This window comes from Podarcis pityusensis, assembly GCF_964106645.2.
Source record: "Podarcis pityusensis genome assembly, chromosome: W".
In the NCBI taxonomy this organism is placed as follows: domain Eukaryota; kingdom Metazoa; phylum Chordata; class Lepidosauria; order Squamata; family Lacertidae; genus Podarcis; species Podarcis pityusensis.
In genome coordinates this window covers 17,563,373-17,582,588 of record NC_138045.1, presented here as the reverse complement: position 1 = coordinate 17,582,588, position 19,216 = coordinate 17,563,373, and the positions used below count along the sequence as shown (strand labels likewise).

At 44.8% G+C, this 19,216-nt stretch overlaps 1 protein-coding gene and 1 long non-coding RNA gene across 2 annotated transcripts in view; both read left to right on the top strand.

The window, feature by feature from the left end:
* Positions 1-19,216, top strand: part of LOC308467826 — a 384,959-nt gene that overhangs the window by 295,904 nt on the left and 69,839 nt on the right. The gene's annotated exons all lie outside the window — the stretch shown is intronic.
* Positions 6,305-15,898, top strand: LOC308467756 (protein SET-like). The gene is made up of 8 exons (XM_080989466.1): positions 6,305-6,618; positions 9,566-9,623; positions 10,563-10,705; positions 11,250-11,353; positions 11,491-11,604; positions 13,522-13,692; positions 13,798-13,938; positions 15,057-15,898. Exons 1-8 carry the CDS (start codon positions 6,546-6,548, stop codon positions 15,078-15,080), a joined length of 828 nt encoding a protein of 275 aa, XP_080845592.1. The 5' UTR covers positions 6,305-6,545; the 3' UTR covers positions 15,081-15,898.

The window sequence follows — 19,216 nt, the reverse complement described above, 5'->3', positions numbered from 1 at the left end:
GTATATTTTTCAAAGTTATATACCATTGAAAGAACATTTTTGTACAGTCATACAGTGGTGCCTCGCAAGACGAAATTAATTGGTTCCGCAAGTTTTTTCTTCTTGCGAGTTTTTCGTCTTGCGAAGCACGGTTTCCCATAGGAATGCATTGAAAATCAATTAATGCGTTCCTAGGGAAACCGCTTGCCAGGCTGGCGGTGCGGAGAAGGGCTTTTCTCCCCACCGCAAGCCTTCAGGACAGGTACGGGAACAGAGGGGAAGGCGCGCAGCGCTTTCCCTCTGTTCCCGGGGCTTGCGTGGGAGGAGGGTTTTTCCTCCGCACCGCCAACATTCAGAACAGCATTCTGAATGTTGGCGGTGGGAAGGAAAACCCTCCTCCCACCCCAAGTCTTCAGGAAAGCCATCCGAAGCTGGGCGGCGGGAGGAGGCGTTCCCCCCCCGCCCGGCATCGGAGCTTCGTTCCGATGCCGGACGGGGGGAGGAGGCGTTCCCCCCCCCGCCCGGCATCGGAGCTACGTTCCGATGCCGGACGGGGGGAGGAGGCGTTCCTCCCCCCCGCCCGGCATCGGAGCTTCGTTCCGATGCCGGGCGGGGGGAGGAGGCGTTCCCCCCCCGCCCGGCATCGGAGCTTCGTTCCGATGCCGGGCGGGGGGAGGAGGCGTTCCAACCCCCCCGCCCGGCATCGGAGCTTCGTTCCGATGCCGGGCGGGGGGAGGAGGCGTTCCCCCCCCGCCCGGCATCGGAGCTTCGTTCCGATGCCGGGCGGGGGGAGGAGGTCCGAGGACAGTGGGGAAGACGCGCTGCGCTTCCCCGCTGTCCCGGAGATTTCCCTATGGGCTGTCGTCTTGCGAAGCAAGCCCATAGGGAAATTCGTTTTGCGAAGCGCCTCCAAAACGGAAAACCCTTTCGTCTAGCGGGTTTTCCGTCTTGCGAGGCGTTCGTCTTGCGGGGTACCACTGTACCTCATGTTACGGCCGCTTCAGGTTATGTGTTTTTGGGTTGCAGACCGCGGGAAACCTGGAAGTACTGGAACGGGTTACTTCCAGGTTTCGCCGCTTTCACATGCGCAGAAGCGCCAAATTGCGCCGGCGCCTGTGCAGACGTGGCGCTTCAGGATGCGAACGCTGTGGGTTGCAGACATGCCTCCGTCACGGGTTATGTCTGCAACCCGAGGTTTCACTGTACCAATTTTGTTTTAGGGCTTAACTTGCAGTAAATTTTATTCCTTTATTCATAATTGTTCTCATTGTTCCATTGTGAACTGCTCTTAAATTTTTTGCATCCATTTTCTCATATAAGCTTTTGCTTGTTCGGGCTCGGTGGACTCAAATTCTGTCTTTTCACTGATTTAAATGTTTGCCATACAGTCTTTCTTGAATCTGGATATTAGTTGACCGTATGTAAGCAGTTTCATATTTTTTCTCCTCTTTAATATTTTGGCATGTATTTGATCTGTTCTTGAACATGAACCATATCTTGGTACAATATATACTATATTTTCCGCTTTATAGGATGCACGGGACCATAGGACGCACCGGACCATAGGAGGGGGAGAACAGGAGAAAAAAAAGTTCTCCCCATCTCCGCTCAGCGCCCCTTCAGCGAAGCGGGAGGAGAAACAGAGCCCCTTCCATTTCTCCTCCGGCTTCGCTGAAGGGGCACTGCGCAGAGAGGAAAAACTGTGCAGCGCCTCTCCAGCGAAGCACCGACCCCTCTCGCTCTCCAGGCTTCAGCGAAAGCAACGCGTAGCCTCAGGAGCGCGGAGGGAGCGCTCCCTCTGCGCTTCAGAGGCTTCGCGTTGCTATCGCTGAAGCCAAGAAGCCTGCATTCGCTCCATAGGACGCACACACATTTCCCCTTAATTTTTGGAGGGTAAACAGTGCGTCCTATAGAGCGAAAAATACGGTAGTCATATATTCTCCTATCGGCTCTAACACTGGTCAACAACAAATTTGTTGTCTGCATTTTTTCAGTTGATTTAGGACGAATCTGATGCGCTGAATCCAAAAATCACATCAGTTTTCCTCAATCAGGTCAAGTTTTTGAGCTATGGCCACATGTCGTTTTTTTACATTTTTGTGCACATGAATGCTTGCGTGGAGCATTTTAGAAGAAGTTGGTGGGGGTAAAATGCCATGTCGAATAATTGTTTTGATTGGAAATGATTATTTTAATGACAAGAAGTATTCAGGTCCGATAGTTCTGGGTGATTATGTCGAAAAGGGATCAGTTTGAAGTCATAAAACCTCGAAATCTTCCATAAATTGGTGCGGCTGGGATCAACAGAAAGAACCGGAGCAGCCTCAAGTATCCTGATCTTCAATCAGCACGTCGTCCTGTAGCTCATTGTGATGAAATTCCAGTGCCTATCTTCGGAGAACTTCCTGACATTAGTGACGAAGATGCCTCCAGTGTTGAAGGACATGAAGAAGAAGAAGTGGTTCTTGAAGATGATGCTCCACATCCATTTTCCCAAAAGGAGTTGAATGATCTAGTTCGAGACCTCAGCTTGTCAAAGGACTCTGCAGAACTGTTGGCATCCAGATTGAAGGAAAAAAACCTCCTCTCTGACAGTGCTCGCATCAGCTTCTTCCGCAACAGGCATCAAGAGTACCTCCGTTTTTTCTCGGAAGAGAAGGACTTGGTGTACTGTGCAGATATTGCACAGCTTCTGCTCAAGCTTGGAGTGCCACAGTACGAACCCAAAGATTGGAGACTGTTCATTGACAGCAGCAAGCGATCACTGAAATGTGTTCTGCTACACAACGGCAACCAGTTTGCCTCTATACCCCTGGCTCACTCGAGTACACTGAAGGAGAACTATGAAGCGGTGAAGTATGTGCTGGAGAAAATTGGTTATGATCAGCATAAGTGGTTTATTTGTGTTGACCTGAAGATGGTGAACTTTTTGTTGGGACAACAGTCTGGCTTCACCAAGTACCCTAGTTTTCTGTGCATGTGGGATAGTAAGGACCGTGCTCAGCATTACACGAAGAAGGACTGGCCTGTGCGGGAGGAATTGGTGTCTTGCAAAGAAAGGAACGTCATCAACGACCCCCTGGTGGACAGAGACAGAATACTCTTCCCACCGCTGCACATCAAGCTTGGCTTAATCAAGCAGTTCACCAAGGCTCTGGACAAGGATGGTGACTGGTTCACTTACTTGTGCCAAGCTTTTCCAGGATTGAGCATGAAGAAGTTGAAAGCTGGCATCTTTGACGGTCCTCAGATCCGTCAGCACATCAGAGATCCAGAGTTCAGAAACTCAATGAACGAAGTGGAACTGGAAGCGTGGAAGGCATTTGTTCTGGTAGTGAAGAACTTTCTTGGCAACAATAAGGCCAGAAACTACGCAGAACTTGTCAACAACATGCTGACTGCTTTCAGAAACCTGGGCTGCAACATGAGCGTCAAGATGCACTACCTATTTTCACATATGGACCGGTTTCCTGAGAACCTGGATTCAATGAGTGACGAGCAGGGGGAGAGATTCCATCAGGACATGAAAGAGATGGAGACCAGGTATCAGGGTCGCTGGGACACAGTCATGATGGCTGACTACTGTTGGACTCTGAAGAGAGACCTCCCTGCCGCTGAGCATTCCAGGAGTTCCAAGAAACGGAAGTTCAAGCCCTGAAGTTTGAAAAATGGTGAAGCAACATGCAATTTACGTGTACTTACCTTTATCAATGCCCACCATTCAGTTTACAGTAAACCTGACCTGATGGAGAGAAACAGATGCCATTTCCTGATTCAGCAGTGCAAAAATACCCTAAATCAGTTGTAGAAATCTAGACAACATTCAAAAAGTAAAAAAATTATTACCCAATGTAATGTTCCAGTGGTGACATTAACAGTGTTATGTAAGGGCATTTCTGTGATTTTTGTAGTGCAACTCATGATTTTTGTGGTGCAGGCTGTGCCCCTGGACATGATGTGTGATTTGACGGTGAGTTTGGGTTGTCCCAATGCAAAAAGCATGAGGATGCATGAGGATACGTGCTTCAAAACCATGTTTTTGGGCCACGGTACGGCCAGGGAGCCGTGGATACTGGCTTCTTGTGGTGCAGGCTGTGCCCCTGGACATGATGTGTGATTTGACGGTGATTTAGGGGTGGCCCAGTGCAAAAAGTGTGAGGATCCATGAGGATCCTTGCTTCAAAACCATGTTTTTGGGCCACGGTATGACCAGGAAGCCGTGGATCTGAGTTTTTTGTCATGCAAGCTGTGCCCCTGGACATGATGTGTGATTTGATGGTGATTTAGGTGTAGCCCAATGCAAAAAGTGTGAGGATCCATGAGGATCCGTGCTTCTACGTGGGGCTACCTTTGAAGGTGACCCGGAAACTACAACTAATCCAGAACGCGGCAGCTAGACTGGTGACTGGGAGCAGCCGCAGAGACCACATAACACCAGTCTTGAAAGACTTACATTGGCTCCCAGTACGTTTCCGAGTACAATTCAAAGTGTTGGTGCTGACCTTTAAAGCCCTAAACGGCCTTGGTCCAGTATATCTGAAGGAGCGTCTCCACCCCCATCGTTCTACCCGGACACTGAGGTCCAGCACTGAGGGCCTTCTGGCGGTTCCCTCACTGCGAGAAGCCAAGTTACAGGGAACCAGGCAGAGGGCCTTCTCGGTAGTGGCGCCTTCCCTGTGGAACACCCTCCCACCAGATGTCAAAGAGAACAACAACTACCAGGCTTTTAGAAGACATCTGAAGGCAGCCCTGTTTCGGGAAGCTTTTAATGTTTGATGTATTATAGTATTTTAATATTCTTTTGGAAGCCGCCCAGAGTGGCCGGGGAAGCCCAGCCAAATGGGCGGGGTATAAATAATAAATTATTATTATTATTATTATTTTTCAAAACTACGTTTTTGGACCATGTTGTGGCCAGGAAGCCATGGATCCTAGTTTTTTGTGGTGCAGGCTGTGCCCCTGGCCATAAGGTGTGATTTGACTGTGAGTTTGGGGTGGCCCAATGCAAAAAGCATGAGGATCCATGAGGATCCATGCTTCAAAACCACATTTTTGGGCAATGGAGTGACCAGGAAGCCGGGGATCTGAGTTTTCTGTGGTGAAGGCTGTGCCCCTGGGCATGATGTGTGATTTGACAGTGAGTTTGGGGTGGCCCAATGCAAAAAGCGTCAGGATCCATGAAGATCCGTGCTTCAAAACCATGTTTTTGGGCCACGGTACGGCCAGGAAGCCGTGGATCCGTGATTTTTGTGTCACGTGCTGTGCCCATGGCCATGATGTTTGATCTGATGGTGACTTTGGGCTGATCTAGTGCAAAAATCATGAGGATCCATGCTTCGGAACCACGTTTTTGGGCCATGGTGTGGCCAGGCAGGCGTGGATCCGAGTTTTTTGTGGTGTAGGCTGTGCCCCTGGCTATGATATGTAATTTGACGGTGAGTTTGGGTTGGCCCAATGCAAAAAACGTGAGGATCAATGAGGATCCGTGCTTCGAAACCAAGTTTTTGGGCCATGAATTTGCCAGGAAGCCGTGGATCTGTGATTTTTGTGGTGGATGCTGTGCCCATGGCCATGATGTTTGATCTGATGGTGACTTTGGGCTGATCTAGTGCAAAAATCATGAGGATCCGTGTTTTTTAACCATGTTTTTGCGCCCCTGCGGCCCCACAAAATAGTGGGTGCATGATTTTTTTGATGCTGTCTACAGAGTAAGACATGGTCTACAGTATCATGGTGGTTTTATTTAATTTGAATGAAAAAAATCATATGAATTCACGAGGATCCGTCTAAATCCGCCTTTTACCTTTTTCCTATTTTATTTGGTAAAGCCCAAATTACATTATTGGGAAAATTTCTTGAAAAGCGAGGGGCTGCGAGCACCAGCCTGCCCTTTAGAGCGTTTGGTAATGCGTCCGCGCAGGCGCGTGGTGTGTGTGTCCCATCCTACTTTCGCTTCTCCTCCGATAGCATATTCCCATTGAAAGCCGTAAATATTAGTTCATAGACCCACAGCCATGGCGACCAATTAGCACGCGCGGGAAGAACTCTCTAGCTACCCGATGGGACGAGGAAGTTAAATGCTTACGCCCTTTTCGACACCTACGCAGTAACTCCATTTTCTCCTTTCCTCGATGGGCAGCTTCTGCAGCCAACGCACCCGTCTTCTTTAGGGACGCTTGTACGCTTGCGCGGCTTCTTGCGCACGCTCACACAGGAAGTAGGGGACGGGGCGGGAAAAAGGTCTACACCTCTGGTGGCCGCGGGAAAGGAGAAAGGGAGGGGGAGGGGAGGGGGAGGGAGGAGAAAAAAGGTTTTTTTGCGCCTGCGCAGAGCTTGCTCTTCCCTCACCAAAAGCAGGCGGCAGCTCTCGCTGTGTGGAGTTAGCTTGAGGGCCCCTTAGGTTCTGCCGCCGCCACCCCATTTTCTCACACGCGAAGGAAGAGCCAGGAGGAGTAGGAGCAGCGGGTTGAGCTAAGCCCGGTGTGAGGTGAGGCTCCTCCGCTTGTTCAGCCTCACGTCCGTGTCTGCCTGCCTCTCTCTCGCTTTCCCCGCTTCTCTTTCCCAACATGTCGGCGCCGGCGGCCAAAGTCAGCCAGAAGGAGCTCAACTCCAACCACGACGGGACCGACGAAATCTCAGGTACAAAGGCCGAAAACGGGGGTTTGTGTGGAACGTGGAAATGGTGGGCGGTGCCCTGCGGGCGGGAGTGAAGCGCGAGAGACATTCAGGTTCTTTTGCACCTCCGCAGCCGCCATCTTCTCCAGAAACAGCAGTGGCAGCCACCACAGGAGGCGGGAAGGGGAAGAACGCTTTGGAGCTGCGGGGGGGGGGGGCTCGCTCGTGTGGGCCGGATGTGTAGGACGCGGCGGCTACAGCCAAGCAAGGAAAAGGAGACCATGTTAAAATTCTTTTGTCTTCCACGCGGTGGTCACTCGCTCGCTTGTTCTCCCTTCGTTCCTTTACTTTTCTCGCTTCTCTTGCAGCAGCGGCAGCTGCAGTAAGAGGCCTCATTTTTCGTTCACTTTACCTCAGTCTTTTTCTCTCCACATCGTCGCGACTCCTCGGGAACTGTGCTCCCCGGCCCCCTTTTTGCTTGCCCGCCATGATTGGCTTTTCTGCGCGGCATGGCCTCGGGTTACAGCAGCTTTTGCATTTTGGAGGGTAGTAGCGCGTTTGGGGGTTTTTTTTGGGGGGGGGGAGCTCCTGTGCTTCCTACATTCATGTTTTTGTAAATATATGCTGGAAGCCGCCCAGAGTGGCTGGGGCAGCCAGATGGGCAGGGTACAAATAAATTACTATTATTATGTGGATCGCTAATTCCAGCACTACCACGTGCGGCTGTGGCGTGGCTTCCTCGACTAAATCTCTTTGTAACTTTTTGCAGCGCAATCTGTTATTCCGGCTTAATCCTCTCTAACAAAATAATATAAATACACTTAGATTTCCAGTTGCTGCAGCTTAAAAAAAACCGGTGTTTGGTTTTTAAAGTGACTATAGTTTTCCATGTATTGGAGAGAAGCGCTCCCCCCCTTAAGTCGCGCTGCTTGTAGCCCCGCCCCCGCGTTGGATGGCAGAGACCAGCCTACTAGAGAGTTCCCAGCGTCCGGCTCTGCGCACGTGTTTCCTCCGCCTTCATTTTTACCCGCCTTAAAAAATAATTAAAAAAAACCTGGAGGGATGAACTGCAAGGTGATTGTGCTTCGGTTGCCTTCAATTGCACGTGAGTGAGGCACGTTGTACAGTACAGATGAGTAGGTCGTGCAAAATTAAAACTTGGTCCCAAGTAAGTTGTATGGAATTGCAGCCTTAGGTAGGCCATAGGTGAAGTGGGCGTGGGGGATCCTCCTAGAAAACTTTTCTGTCTAGGTTTGTGGGATCCTGCCTTCTGGGTTTTTTAATAGCTGCTTCACACTGCCTTTCTGTTATCCTAAAGCATGCTCACCTACTCAACTCTGTGTTTTATTTCATAAAAAATAGTAATCCAGGAAATCAATGTGTTCCCAAGTATGTTATATATAGTTTTTCAGTTAAGTTAAACTGGTCAGTTGTATAGTTGAACAAGCTTTTGGGTCTATTTAAAATGCCCTGAATGGTCTTAAAGCTTACTATACTGTCTTTTAGATGAGCGTGACTGGCAAGTTGAGAAATTTTAGAACAAGCAAAATATGTTTTACTGGAGCAAGAAAGCTAAAATAGTGGCAATATCTTGATCTGGAGGGATTTGGCAACAGGTTTGGGTGGCATGCTTATTTGTGTTAGGATAAAGTCAAAGTTCATAGAGGTTTTTTGAACCACATAATAAGAAGTAAGGCTAAATTACTCTCCAAAATGTATAGACTCTTACTGGATTGGGAAGTGCTAGAGGAGGAGGTTAAATCTGTGACAATTCAGTGGTCTAAAGACTTTGGTTATAATATTTAGATGGCATCTTGGGGAAAGCTTTGGAAAAAGGACAAAGTTTACGGCTTGCTATACGTTAAAAGAAAACTACATGGCGATGTTCTGCTGATTGTACATTATGCTAAGTAAGCTGGTGACTGTATAAAACCAGCTCAAATCTTTGCTGGAGATGTAAAGAATCAGAGGGAACAATGTACCACATGTGGTGGAAATGTAAAAAGATTTTAAAAACTGCTGGGAAACTATAATGAGCTTTAAAAAATGTTCAAATTAACTGTCATCAAAAAGCCGGAAGCCTTTTTTAGGTATTATTGCTGCAGATATACCAAAAGAATTAAGAAAGATGTATGCAACTACTGCAGTGAGAATATTAGTAGCTAGATGGTGGGCGGGAGATAAAACAACTAAATTGGAATGGCAGGTGAAGTTATTTGAATATGTAGAATTGGCAAAGATGACAGGGAAAATCAGGAATCAAACCAAGAGTTTAACCAAGAATGGGATTTATAAATTTAAAAGAACATTGTTCTCAGATAAAATCTTTGAAATGTCTTGAATAACTTCTGCAACAAAATATTCTACCAAGAATATGGACAATTAACGGTAAGTTTAAAAATATGCAATTATGCAGTCAACAAAGTAATGATGGACCCATATTGAGGATGACGGAAGTCACAATATACGGAAGAATCATATTTTCTATGTAAAAATTTTTTTGTATGTGAGGTGATTTGTTTTCTTGTTGTTTTGTGGTGGAGGGATTTAATATTTAAAATCAATAAAGATTAAAAAAAATAAAAAGTGGCAATATCATCAATAATGTTGAAAAATATCTTGTGAATAGACAAGAACAGCTCTTTTTACCTGTAGACTTGGGCCCAGATTTTGGATTAAAGTTTTTCAGCACAGTATTATGCTAGTTTATACTCAGGATTTTCTTTTTTTAAAAAAAACCCAAAAACCCTTAACTTCCTGTTTTAAGTGTGCAAAGGATTGCAGCTTAAGGAAGAAAATACTATGTTTCTTTGTTAAAATATATCCTCAGGAAAGGGGAGTTTGAGCAACTGAATACACAGTCAAAAAGCACTGCAGATTGAGAATCATTCAGGTCATCCATCCACAATATGGATACTTGCATTGAATTGTGTTACTAATTGGAATTTGACTTGAGCCACTTTTTTTCCAGACAAAGAGCAACAGGAAGCAATTGAACATATTGATGAAGTACAGAATGAAATAGACAGGTAACCCAGATGGTGTTGTAGCTGTTTTTTTTAGAATACACTTAAAACTACTCTACATATATTATAATAATGTAGATATTCCATAAAACAGCATTGCTTGTAACATCTGAAGTCTGTTTCATGGTTAGACACAGTTTCATCTCTTAATAAAAAGATGAAAAGGAAACTGTTCGGAGCCATAAGAAGCTCTTACCTTTTGGACAGAGATGTTCATAAATTATGTGAGCCAAGGCTCCTTAATCAGAAATGCTGGCTATGGGTGTGCAAGGAGGAAAAAAAACATGCCTCCCCCCCCCCCATCCCACTACCAGCAGCAACAAATGCAGCCTAGCTACTGAAACTACATAACTTTCAGCCTGTCAGCTTGATTGCATGCTTTCTTGCTTCTCTTCTGTGGATTTTACATAAGCTATAAAAGTATTTCAAAAGTGCAGGGGATTGAAAAATAAATCAATGGGAAACTAAATTGTTTTATTTTTTATTCCTTTTATGCACACCTAGTGTCAGCAATCAAACAGGCAAATTGGGCCATTGTAATGCTGAATTTTCTGAGTTAGTGAGTAAAGAATTTAGAGCCACAGTTAAAACAGATTTATATGTGGGAAATGCTGTGCAGTATGGTAGCATACTGTACTTTCCTCTGTCAATGCCGGTCTTTGACCTGAGAATGTGTACTACTGTACAGTTAGGACTGACTTCATCACCATTCAGATATTTGGTTCTGATCTGTAAGGATAGATTTGTGTTGTGTGTTTAGTGTTGTGGCTTGTTTGAACCAAAAATGCCACACTTCATTGAACACATCAACTGAAGACCCAGTTCTGTTGGTTTCAGATTAAATCTTCTAATTTAAAAAATCTGTTGAATTCCATGCTGCTTTGATACTTCCCTTAAACCTCAGATTTCCCACTGTGTTTGTATATTGTCTTTGCTATATAGACTGAATGAACAAGCCAGTGAGGAAATTTTGAAAGTAGAACAGAAGTACAACAAACTCCGCCAACCATTCTTTCAGAAGAGGTCAGAATTGATCGCCAAAATCCCAAATTTTTGGGTAACAACATTTGTCAACCACCCACAAGGTATGCTAAAGTCCTATATTTTCTTAAAGCTTAATTTTATAAGCTTATTTGTAATAATTTTGTAAAGTGACTTCCAATATTCAATATCCTATCTCAACAAGACAGCCTATCAAAAAATAGCTTAGATGTACTCTTTCCCAAATGTGAAGTCTGTGATTCAAATTCCTAAATACTAGTTTTCATTTCAATTATTTGGTTGTATTGAGCAGTGTTGTTGAGTTGGCAGCAAGGCTTCTGTCAGTGGAACCTCTGAAGAAGTTGGGAGGAGGAGTTGCTCCTGGAGGCAACCCAATTCACTTAAACTTCAGGCCTCAATAGTCTGTAAACGTAGTTCAGAAATAATTCATTAGAAATTAGGTTGTATTAGTTGATTGGTGCATATGGCCTGTAACAACTTATTATGGACATAGTTTGAAAACCCTGAAGCAAGATATATTTTGGAGAAGAGCACAACTGTAAGTTTAAGAAATAAAATTAAGTAGGGTGGTGGTGCTAAAGAATATGGAAAACAAACTTTGGATGGAAATTTTTGTAATTTTGACAGTATCTGCACTTTTGGGAGAAGAAGATGAGGAAGCTCTCCATTATTTGACCAGAGTTGAGGTGACGGAGTTCGAAGACATCAAATCAGGTTACAGAATAGATTTTGTAAGTAAAGGTGTGCTGCACCTTCCTTACCACCTATGTGGATGGCTGAGAGAACAGCCTGATAACTCCCCGAGGCCTTGCTTTGAAATCCATATGCCTTGTATTGGTAGCTACATTTTATGTTCTCTTGACTGCAGTATTTTGATGAGAATCCATATTTTGAAAACAAGATGCTCTCTAAAGAGTTTCATCTGAACGAGAGTGGGGACCCATCATCAAAATCAAGTGAAATCAAATGGAAATCTGGGAAGGTATGTAGCTGTTTGTGTTTCTTTAAATCAGTGTCTATTTTGAAACAGTGTTTCTTTTCCCTGCGTGATTCGTGATTCTAGCCACTAGTGCAGGCAGTGGCTGTTTTTGGTGTGCCCAATATCTGCACAACTGCACACATGCCAAACACAGAATTGACCCCAAAAAAATCACAAAAGGAGGGGTGCAGTATGGGGCAGCCTTACATGGACCCTGCCAACAAGGAGGGGGGTGGTCTGGAACATAACAGTCACACAAATCGGTTGCTGCCTGTACCATCTTCTCCAGCTAGAATGGTTTCCTCCAGACATGGGTGCAACAAAGCATGATTGTACCTCTGTTGTGGAGTTAAGGTTGTTCTGTGTTTCAAAGCTGAAAACAATGCTAATATACTGTATTTCACATCTGGCAACCCATGCGCCCCTCTGGTTTCAGATAGTACATGAGTAGACAAGTCTAAAAAGCTCTAGGAGGCTTAGTTCAGTCAGAATAGAGTATACACTTCCAGAGTTAATGCTAAATACATTACTTCGGTAAATGATCTACCATAGCTGCTAAAGGACCATGAAATATTTGTGTCCCAGTCTTTTTAGACTCGCCTATCCATATCCTTTCTGAAATCAAAGGGGCACATTGTTTGCCAGGTGTGAATTTTTTTTAGCTCTCCTACCCCACTAAGTGAAATTCATAAGCTACTCCTGCGATTGGTATGAGAACCTTATGAAGCAAATAATACACGTGAAGACCAATCTGTGGGTTGTAGCCAGTGTTAGTCATACTTGGAGTAGTTCCATTGAAATTAATGAGCATTCAGTGGGTCTCCTCTGAGTAGAACTTAGTTGAGTGCAACCCTTTTTATAGTGTGAAGGGAAATGGTTAATCTATAAAAGAGCATGGTATTAGTCTACTGCTGAGAGATGGAAAAGGGACAAGCATATACAAATCTTAAAAGCTAATTGCTTCAATTTATTTATCCATTTATATACATTTTTTATTCTGCTCTTCCAGGTTGCTCAGAGTAGCATATATGGTTCCTCCCTTCTGTCCTCACAACAACTTTGTGAGGCAGGTTAGACTCTGAGAACTGACTGGCTGTTTCATGGCTGATTGAGGATTTGAGTGTTGTGTTGTAACCAGTGTGCTACACTGGTTCTGAGTAACTCTTATAAAGAGACCCGAGGAGGGTTGGATGTCAAATTTTAGTAACTCAGTTGTTTGACCTTTGCTACTTGTCTGGCCTTGAATTGTCAGAAGATTCATATTAAGAAGGGCAAATCTGGTAGGTTTATTCCTCCCCCCATCAAATATTTTAATGGAGAGAACCAATAATGCTTTGATTGGGTTGTTCACAAGGGGATGTGACCCTGTTGTAAAAGTACAGCTGATGGTCATGGGATATTCTTAATGAGAAGCTATGTTTCCTTCAACACTCTGGAATTCACTACTGTGTTAATGTGTTGCATCACATCTACACAATTTAAAGTGCCCTTATACCACTTCCCCAAAGAATCTAGGGAACTATAGTTTAAGGGTGCTAAGAGTTGGGACATCCTTAACAAACTACAATTCTTAGCATTCTTCGTATGGAAGCCTTGACTGTTGAAGTGGTATGAGTGCTTTAAGTGTGTGCTGTGGAAGAAGTGACCTTTGTAGAACTACTTCAAAATGGCCAGATTGTTTGTTATGTCTCAGGTGCTTAGTCTTTGTTTTTCCAAATGGCCACTTTTTTCTGAAATTGATGGGGATATCAAAATCAGTTTGATGTTCCTTATCACACAATCCTATTCAGTAAGTGGCTTGGTAGTCTCTGAATAAAGATGACAAATAGCAGTCACGTAAGTTAAAGTGAATGCTTTTTTGATGGAAAAACTCATTTTCAAAAGAAAGTTATGATTTCTCTTGTGTGGGTTTTGTTAAAGGATCTGACAAAGCGTTCAAGTCAGACACAGAACAAGGCCAGCAGAAAGAGGCAGCATGAAGAACCCGAGAGTTTCTTCACTTGGTTCACTGACCATTCTGATGCTGGTGCTGATGAACTAGGAGAGGTCATTAAAGATGACATCTGGCCGAACCCATTACAGTACTACTTGGTAAGGGTCTTCTAATGAGTTTACACCATGCTTGTAGCAGGGTGTTTATGGCTGGTTTAAGACAAATAAGCTAACAGTAGCATATATTGTTGTTCTTTGAATAAGGTTCCTGATATGGATGATGAAGAAGGTGAAGGAGAGGAAGATGACGATGATGAGGAAGAAGGAGGCTTGGAGGACATTGATGAGGAAGGTGACGAAGATGAGGGTGAAGATGATGAAGATGATGACGAGGGAGAAGGAGAGGTTGGAATGATTTTTTCCATTTAGCAATGGCTTGTTAATAGAATTGTAGAATTAGAAAGGATCCTGAGGATCATCTAGTCTAACCCCCTGCATTTCAGGAATGTGCAGCTGTCCCATACAGGGATAAAACCTGCATCCTTGGTGATATCAGTACCACTTTCTAACCAACTTACCTTGTAAGTTGCAACTTTGCCAGGTTTGAGTTGAGATTCATTTGGCCCCATGATTTCTTAAGCTTGTGTGACTCATATTCTGAATACATGTATTGAGTTCAATAAGGGCGTGTTCATGGTAACTTTATGAATGGCAAATATTATAAGCACTTGAAGGATTTTTACTAGTTTACCTGCTATTTGTGGCACAAGAATTGACTGGAAACTTCTCCCTACCTGTTGTGTGGAGACAATAGTTCCTTGCTATGGGCTACCTAACAGCTAGCAACTTCAGGTGTGGTTAAGGACGAAGTGGCAGTGGTATGTGTGTGTTCTGCCTGGTGTCAGGCAACTTGGTTATCATCTCTGCATGCATCTAATCTTTGTGTGCCATAGTTTTGAGCGACTTGGGTTAAGTAGCTGTGTAATTCAGAGGATCTCTTGGTATGGAAGAGCAGTGTTTTAAAAGTATAGGAGGTTTGCTCAGAAGTCTGCCCAGCTGTGTTTTTGTTTATATTTAATTATGAATTAGATTTATATTCCACCCTTCATCATAAGATTGCATGGTAAAAACAATCAGTACTTTTTTCTAAAAAAATGTTTAGGGGTACTCTCATTTTCCTACTCATATTGAAATACTGCCGCTCAATGAGGCCAAACCTAGATTCAGAAAATGTTTAGGAGTATGCGTAGCCCCAGAAAAAAAACACTGAAAACAAGTAAATGAATAAAACAAAGTAAGTAAAAACAGAACCGCAAAAAAATTAATTGTGAGAGTCCCTTTAGCAAGCATTGTAAATGAATAGCAACCTTGCCTTGTGATGTCTAGGTAGAGCAGAAAGGAGGATTGTAGAGCCTCTCCTGGAAAAGCAACAACATAGTGATTAATAAGGAGAGAATGGGTGGTATGATGTTTGTATTGATGTGATGATTACTTAGCAATGTGTAAATTTTGTATTTCAACAGGAAGATGAAGGAGAAGATGACTGAACACTGACAGATTCCAACCACCACCCCTCTTTCCAGTCCTAGGAGCAAGTTGCTATTTCTCCCTGCCCCCTCCTTTTCGTTGCCTTGTTCTCCTGAGGTCTCTTCCCCCCCCCCCTTCCTCTGCACTATGGTTCACAAATAAATTTTGGAGAAAATATCAAGCGACATACCGTGGAAATGAAACCTCTACCTTCTACCCTTTTTTTTATTATTCCTGTTTCGAAGCAAAAACAAAAGAACTGTTAATGGAATCAACACACCGTGCTTTGTGGGGAAGAAAAGAAGCCTTCTGCTCCCTTCATTCTGCTGGAAACTGAAGAGTGCTAGGCCCCTGTGTAGTAGTGCATAGAATCTAGCTTTTTCCTCCTTTCTCTGTATATTGGGCTCAGAGATTACACTATCTCTCTATGTGAATATGGACAGTTAGCATTTACCAACATGTATCTGTCGTCTACTCTTTTTTTATTCTTTTAGCTTTTTCATTTTTAAAAAACGAGGGAGTTATAGACAAGGCGGCAAGCAGGGTTGGGTTTCAGATGTTAGGGTGGGTTAAATGGGCATTTTGACAAAACAAGGCTCATTTGGCATGCTCGTTTGCGTGTTAAAAAGATGAGTTAAAAAACAAAATCTCCTAATTACAGTTGAGCCCTGCCACTTGATGGAGAATCAACAGAACCTGTAGGATCTTATGTTGAATTTACATTCTCTGTTATACTTTTGTTCTTCGTTTTGTTTTTTGTTTGACTGGGAAAAGGAAGGCTTAAATGTTAAAAAGTGTACAAGTTGCTTTGTTACAATAAAACTTAACATGTACACAAGGAGGCTTATATTCGTCACTGGGGGGGATGCTTCTGACCCCACCCCTTTGGTTTCTCAACATGTAAATTCAAAATCTTTTGGCCTAATAAATATGTTCCAAGGAAGAAAACTGCAAAAAACCAGTTGTGCATTAAAAATGAAAACAAGCCCCTCAAGCAGACTTACACTTTCATGGGTTAAGGTTGGAGCAGAGGCGTAGCAAGGTCAGGTGGTACCCAGTGCAGCATTTTGTCACCCCCCCCTTGAAATTATTAAAAGAAGGAAAAATAAGATACAGTTGCAAGTGTTATTTTCTGGTTTGTTTACTTAACATTGTGAGCATAAGCACTTAAAACCTTTTTTTCCTAACTTTGTTCTCTGCAAATTTTGAAATCACATCAAAATCAATTCCATTCGCCATTATGGTGCTGGAGAAGACTCTTGAGAGTCCCATGGACTGCAAGAAGATCAAACCTATCCGTTCTGAAGGAAATCAGCCCTGAGTGCTCACTGGAAGGACAGATCGTGAAGCTGAGGCTCCAATACTTTGGCCACCTCATGAGAAGAGAAGACTCCCTGGAAAAGACTCTGATGTTGGGAAAGATGGAGGGCACAAGGAGAAGGGGACGACAGAGGACGAGATGGTTGGATAGTGTTCTCGAAGCTACCAGCATGAGTTTGACCAAACTGTGGGAGGCAGTGGAAGACAGGAGTGCCTGGCGTGCTCTGGTCCATGGGGTCACAAAGAGTCGGACACGACTAAGTAACAACTTTGTTTTCAATTGACAAGATGGCTAAGCCAGAGAGCTGAGCTTGACTCATAGTGGACCTAAGATAACTCTTGATTGAGCATTTTAGCCTTACATCAACATCCTTGTGAGGTATCTTAAACTGAGAGTGAGTGGCCTGCCCAAGGTCACCCAGTAAATTTCTTGGCTGAATGGGGATTTGACTTCTGATCTATTGGGTCCTAGCCCATCACTCTTTAAGCACTACTGGACCATACTTTTGTTTAGCCGTAGTCTCCTAGAGTGAGCTCCAGCCAAGCTACAGTGTAATGGCTGTAAAATGGAACCAAGTGCCCTTGCATGTAGCATGCAGTAGAAAACTCAAGGCAGGGATGATGCAGCCTATTGTGGCTCTTACCTGAAGAGCACACCTGCCTGAAACATGCATTTCCAAAACCCATCCCAGTCTTAGATTTCTCAGTGTGCACTTTGCAAAACCCTGAAACCTAGCTTTCACTCATCCTAACTGCACTCTTGTGTGTTGCCATTGGCTGTCTCTCTAAGAAGCTGGCAGAATCCAAGCCAAGAAAGGAGGGATAAGGAAGGAGGGGCACTGTTTTTTATTACCGTATTTTTCGTTCCATAGGACGCTCCGTCCCATAGGACGCACCTACTTTTTTGGGGGGGAAATAAAGGAAAAATTTTTTTCCTTTATTTCCCCCCCAAAACCAGGTCGGGGAACAGTGGGATGGCGGCGCTGTGCCTCCCCCTTGTCCCCCGAGCTTGTGGGGCTGGCCGATGTCTGCCCGGCGTGAGGGGCGCTCTGCTTCAGGGTGCCCCACGTGCCGGGCGGCAGGCTGCAGACACCTGCGCGAAGCACGGGGCGTCCTCCGGAGGGTGCCCCATGCTCCTCGCTGCCGGTTTCCGCCCGCAAGCCGTGCGCGCTCGGGGGGGGGAGTTCCCCCGGGCGCGCAAGGCTTGCGGACACCTGTGCGAAGCACGGGGCGTCCTCCGGAGGGCGCCCCATGCTCCGCGCTGCAGGCTGCCGCCCGCAAGCCTTGCGTGCCCGGGGGAACTCCCCCCGGGTGCGCAAGGCTTGCAGGTAGCTTCCTGGAGCCTGGAGAGCGAGAGGTGTCGGTGCGCACCGACGCCTCTCGCTCTCCAGGCTTCAGCGAAAGCCTGCATTCGCCCCATAGGACGCACACACATTTCCCCTTCATTTTTGGAGGGGAAAAAGTGCGTCCTATAGGGCGAAAAATACGGTAAGTGTAGGCTGTTGTTTTAGAGAGGCACGTCTTTGCTACTCATTTAAAATGTATTCCCACGTCTCTTGAAAACACATAATTAAAGGGGGAGGAAAGTAATGGACTCTTGTGGGGTTTCTGGCAGAGGCAAGTGTTGGGGGCTATCTGTCCAGATAAGAGTTGCAATTAATTTCCTTGCATAAGCTGGGTTTTTTGTTTTGTTTTTTTAATGCTGCTAATCATGGAGGCCACTTGGTCCTCCAGTGACAATGCTAGATCCAAGAGCACTCTCTGATTACAAACCTGATCCCTTTAGGCCAGGGTAGTGTAACCTGCTCCAGAATAGGTTGAACACTAGGAGGCTGGACAAGACAAACCACCAACAAATTTCATTTTTGTCAGGTTTATTGACTATCACAGGGTAGGCCAAAGCTGGGTGAGCAGGGTGGATTTGATTTAAATCAAATCGATAATAATCACTATTTAAATCACTAGTTAGTAAGAGACTATTTGAATCACTTTTTTACAGAAAGACTCATTCTTGCTGGTATAATCTTAATTTTTACAACCAGATGAAGGTATCATTTTTGGAATAATAAATGCTACCTTCACTCAGGGAAGACTGGGGGCAAAGGGGAGGCCAACCTGCCAAGCACCCAGGGCGGCACTGCACTGCTCCTCCCAGCGCCGTGCATGAGCAAAACAGGACTGCCGCTGGTGCCATTGTCCCGCGTGCTCCGCTTTCAGGGGCAGCAGGGGCTTCTTGGAGGGGGGATCAGGGCCCAAAGGGGATGTGTGGGACAGGCAGCGTCCTAGGCCTTGGCAGGCCGCCCATACAGAAACTTTTCTAAACCAGAATCGTGGCAACTAGCATGCCAGAAATTACTAATGCAAGTTATTTGAAGGAGGCAGCATTGTATCTCTTGTGGTCTTACCTGCAAGTCAGAGCTCAATGAACTATTTTCATCAGTCCATACTAAAGATGCTGGAAGAGATTCCTACTTCTGAACAACCACTTCAATGAACTGTGTCAACTGGAGGTGTCATTTAGTTCTAAACCAGCATCCTTTGTTAAGTTAAAAATAAGTAACCAGGGCTGGATGGCATTCACCCAAGAGTTCCTAAAGAGCCCATATGTGAAACTGCTGATCTTTTAACAAAAATATGCAACTTACCACTAAAATAAATCATCTTAGAAAAGGACTGGAAGGTAGCCAATGCAGCATCAATTTTTAAAAAAGTATCTGGGGGGGGGGGAGGAATCCACATAATTACAGACCAGTCAGCCTAACATCTTTCCCAGATAAATTTGTAGAAAACGGGGGGGGGGGGTCCCCTAAGGATCTGCATTGGGATGGGTGCTATT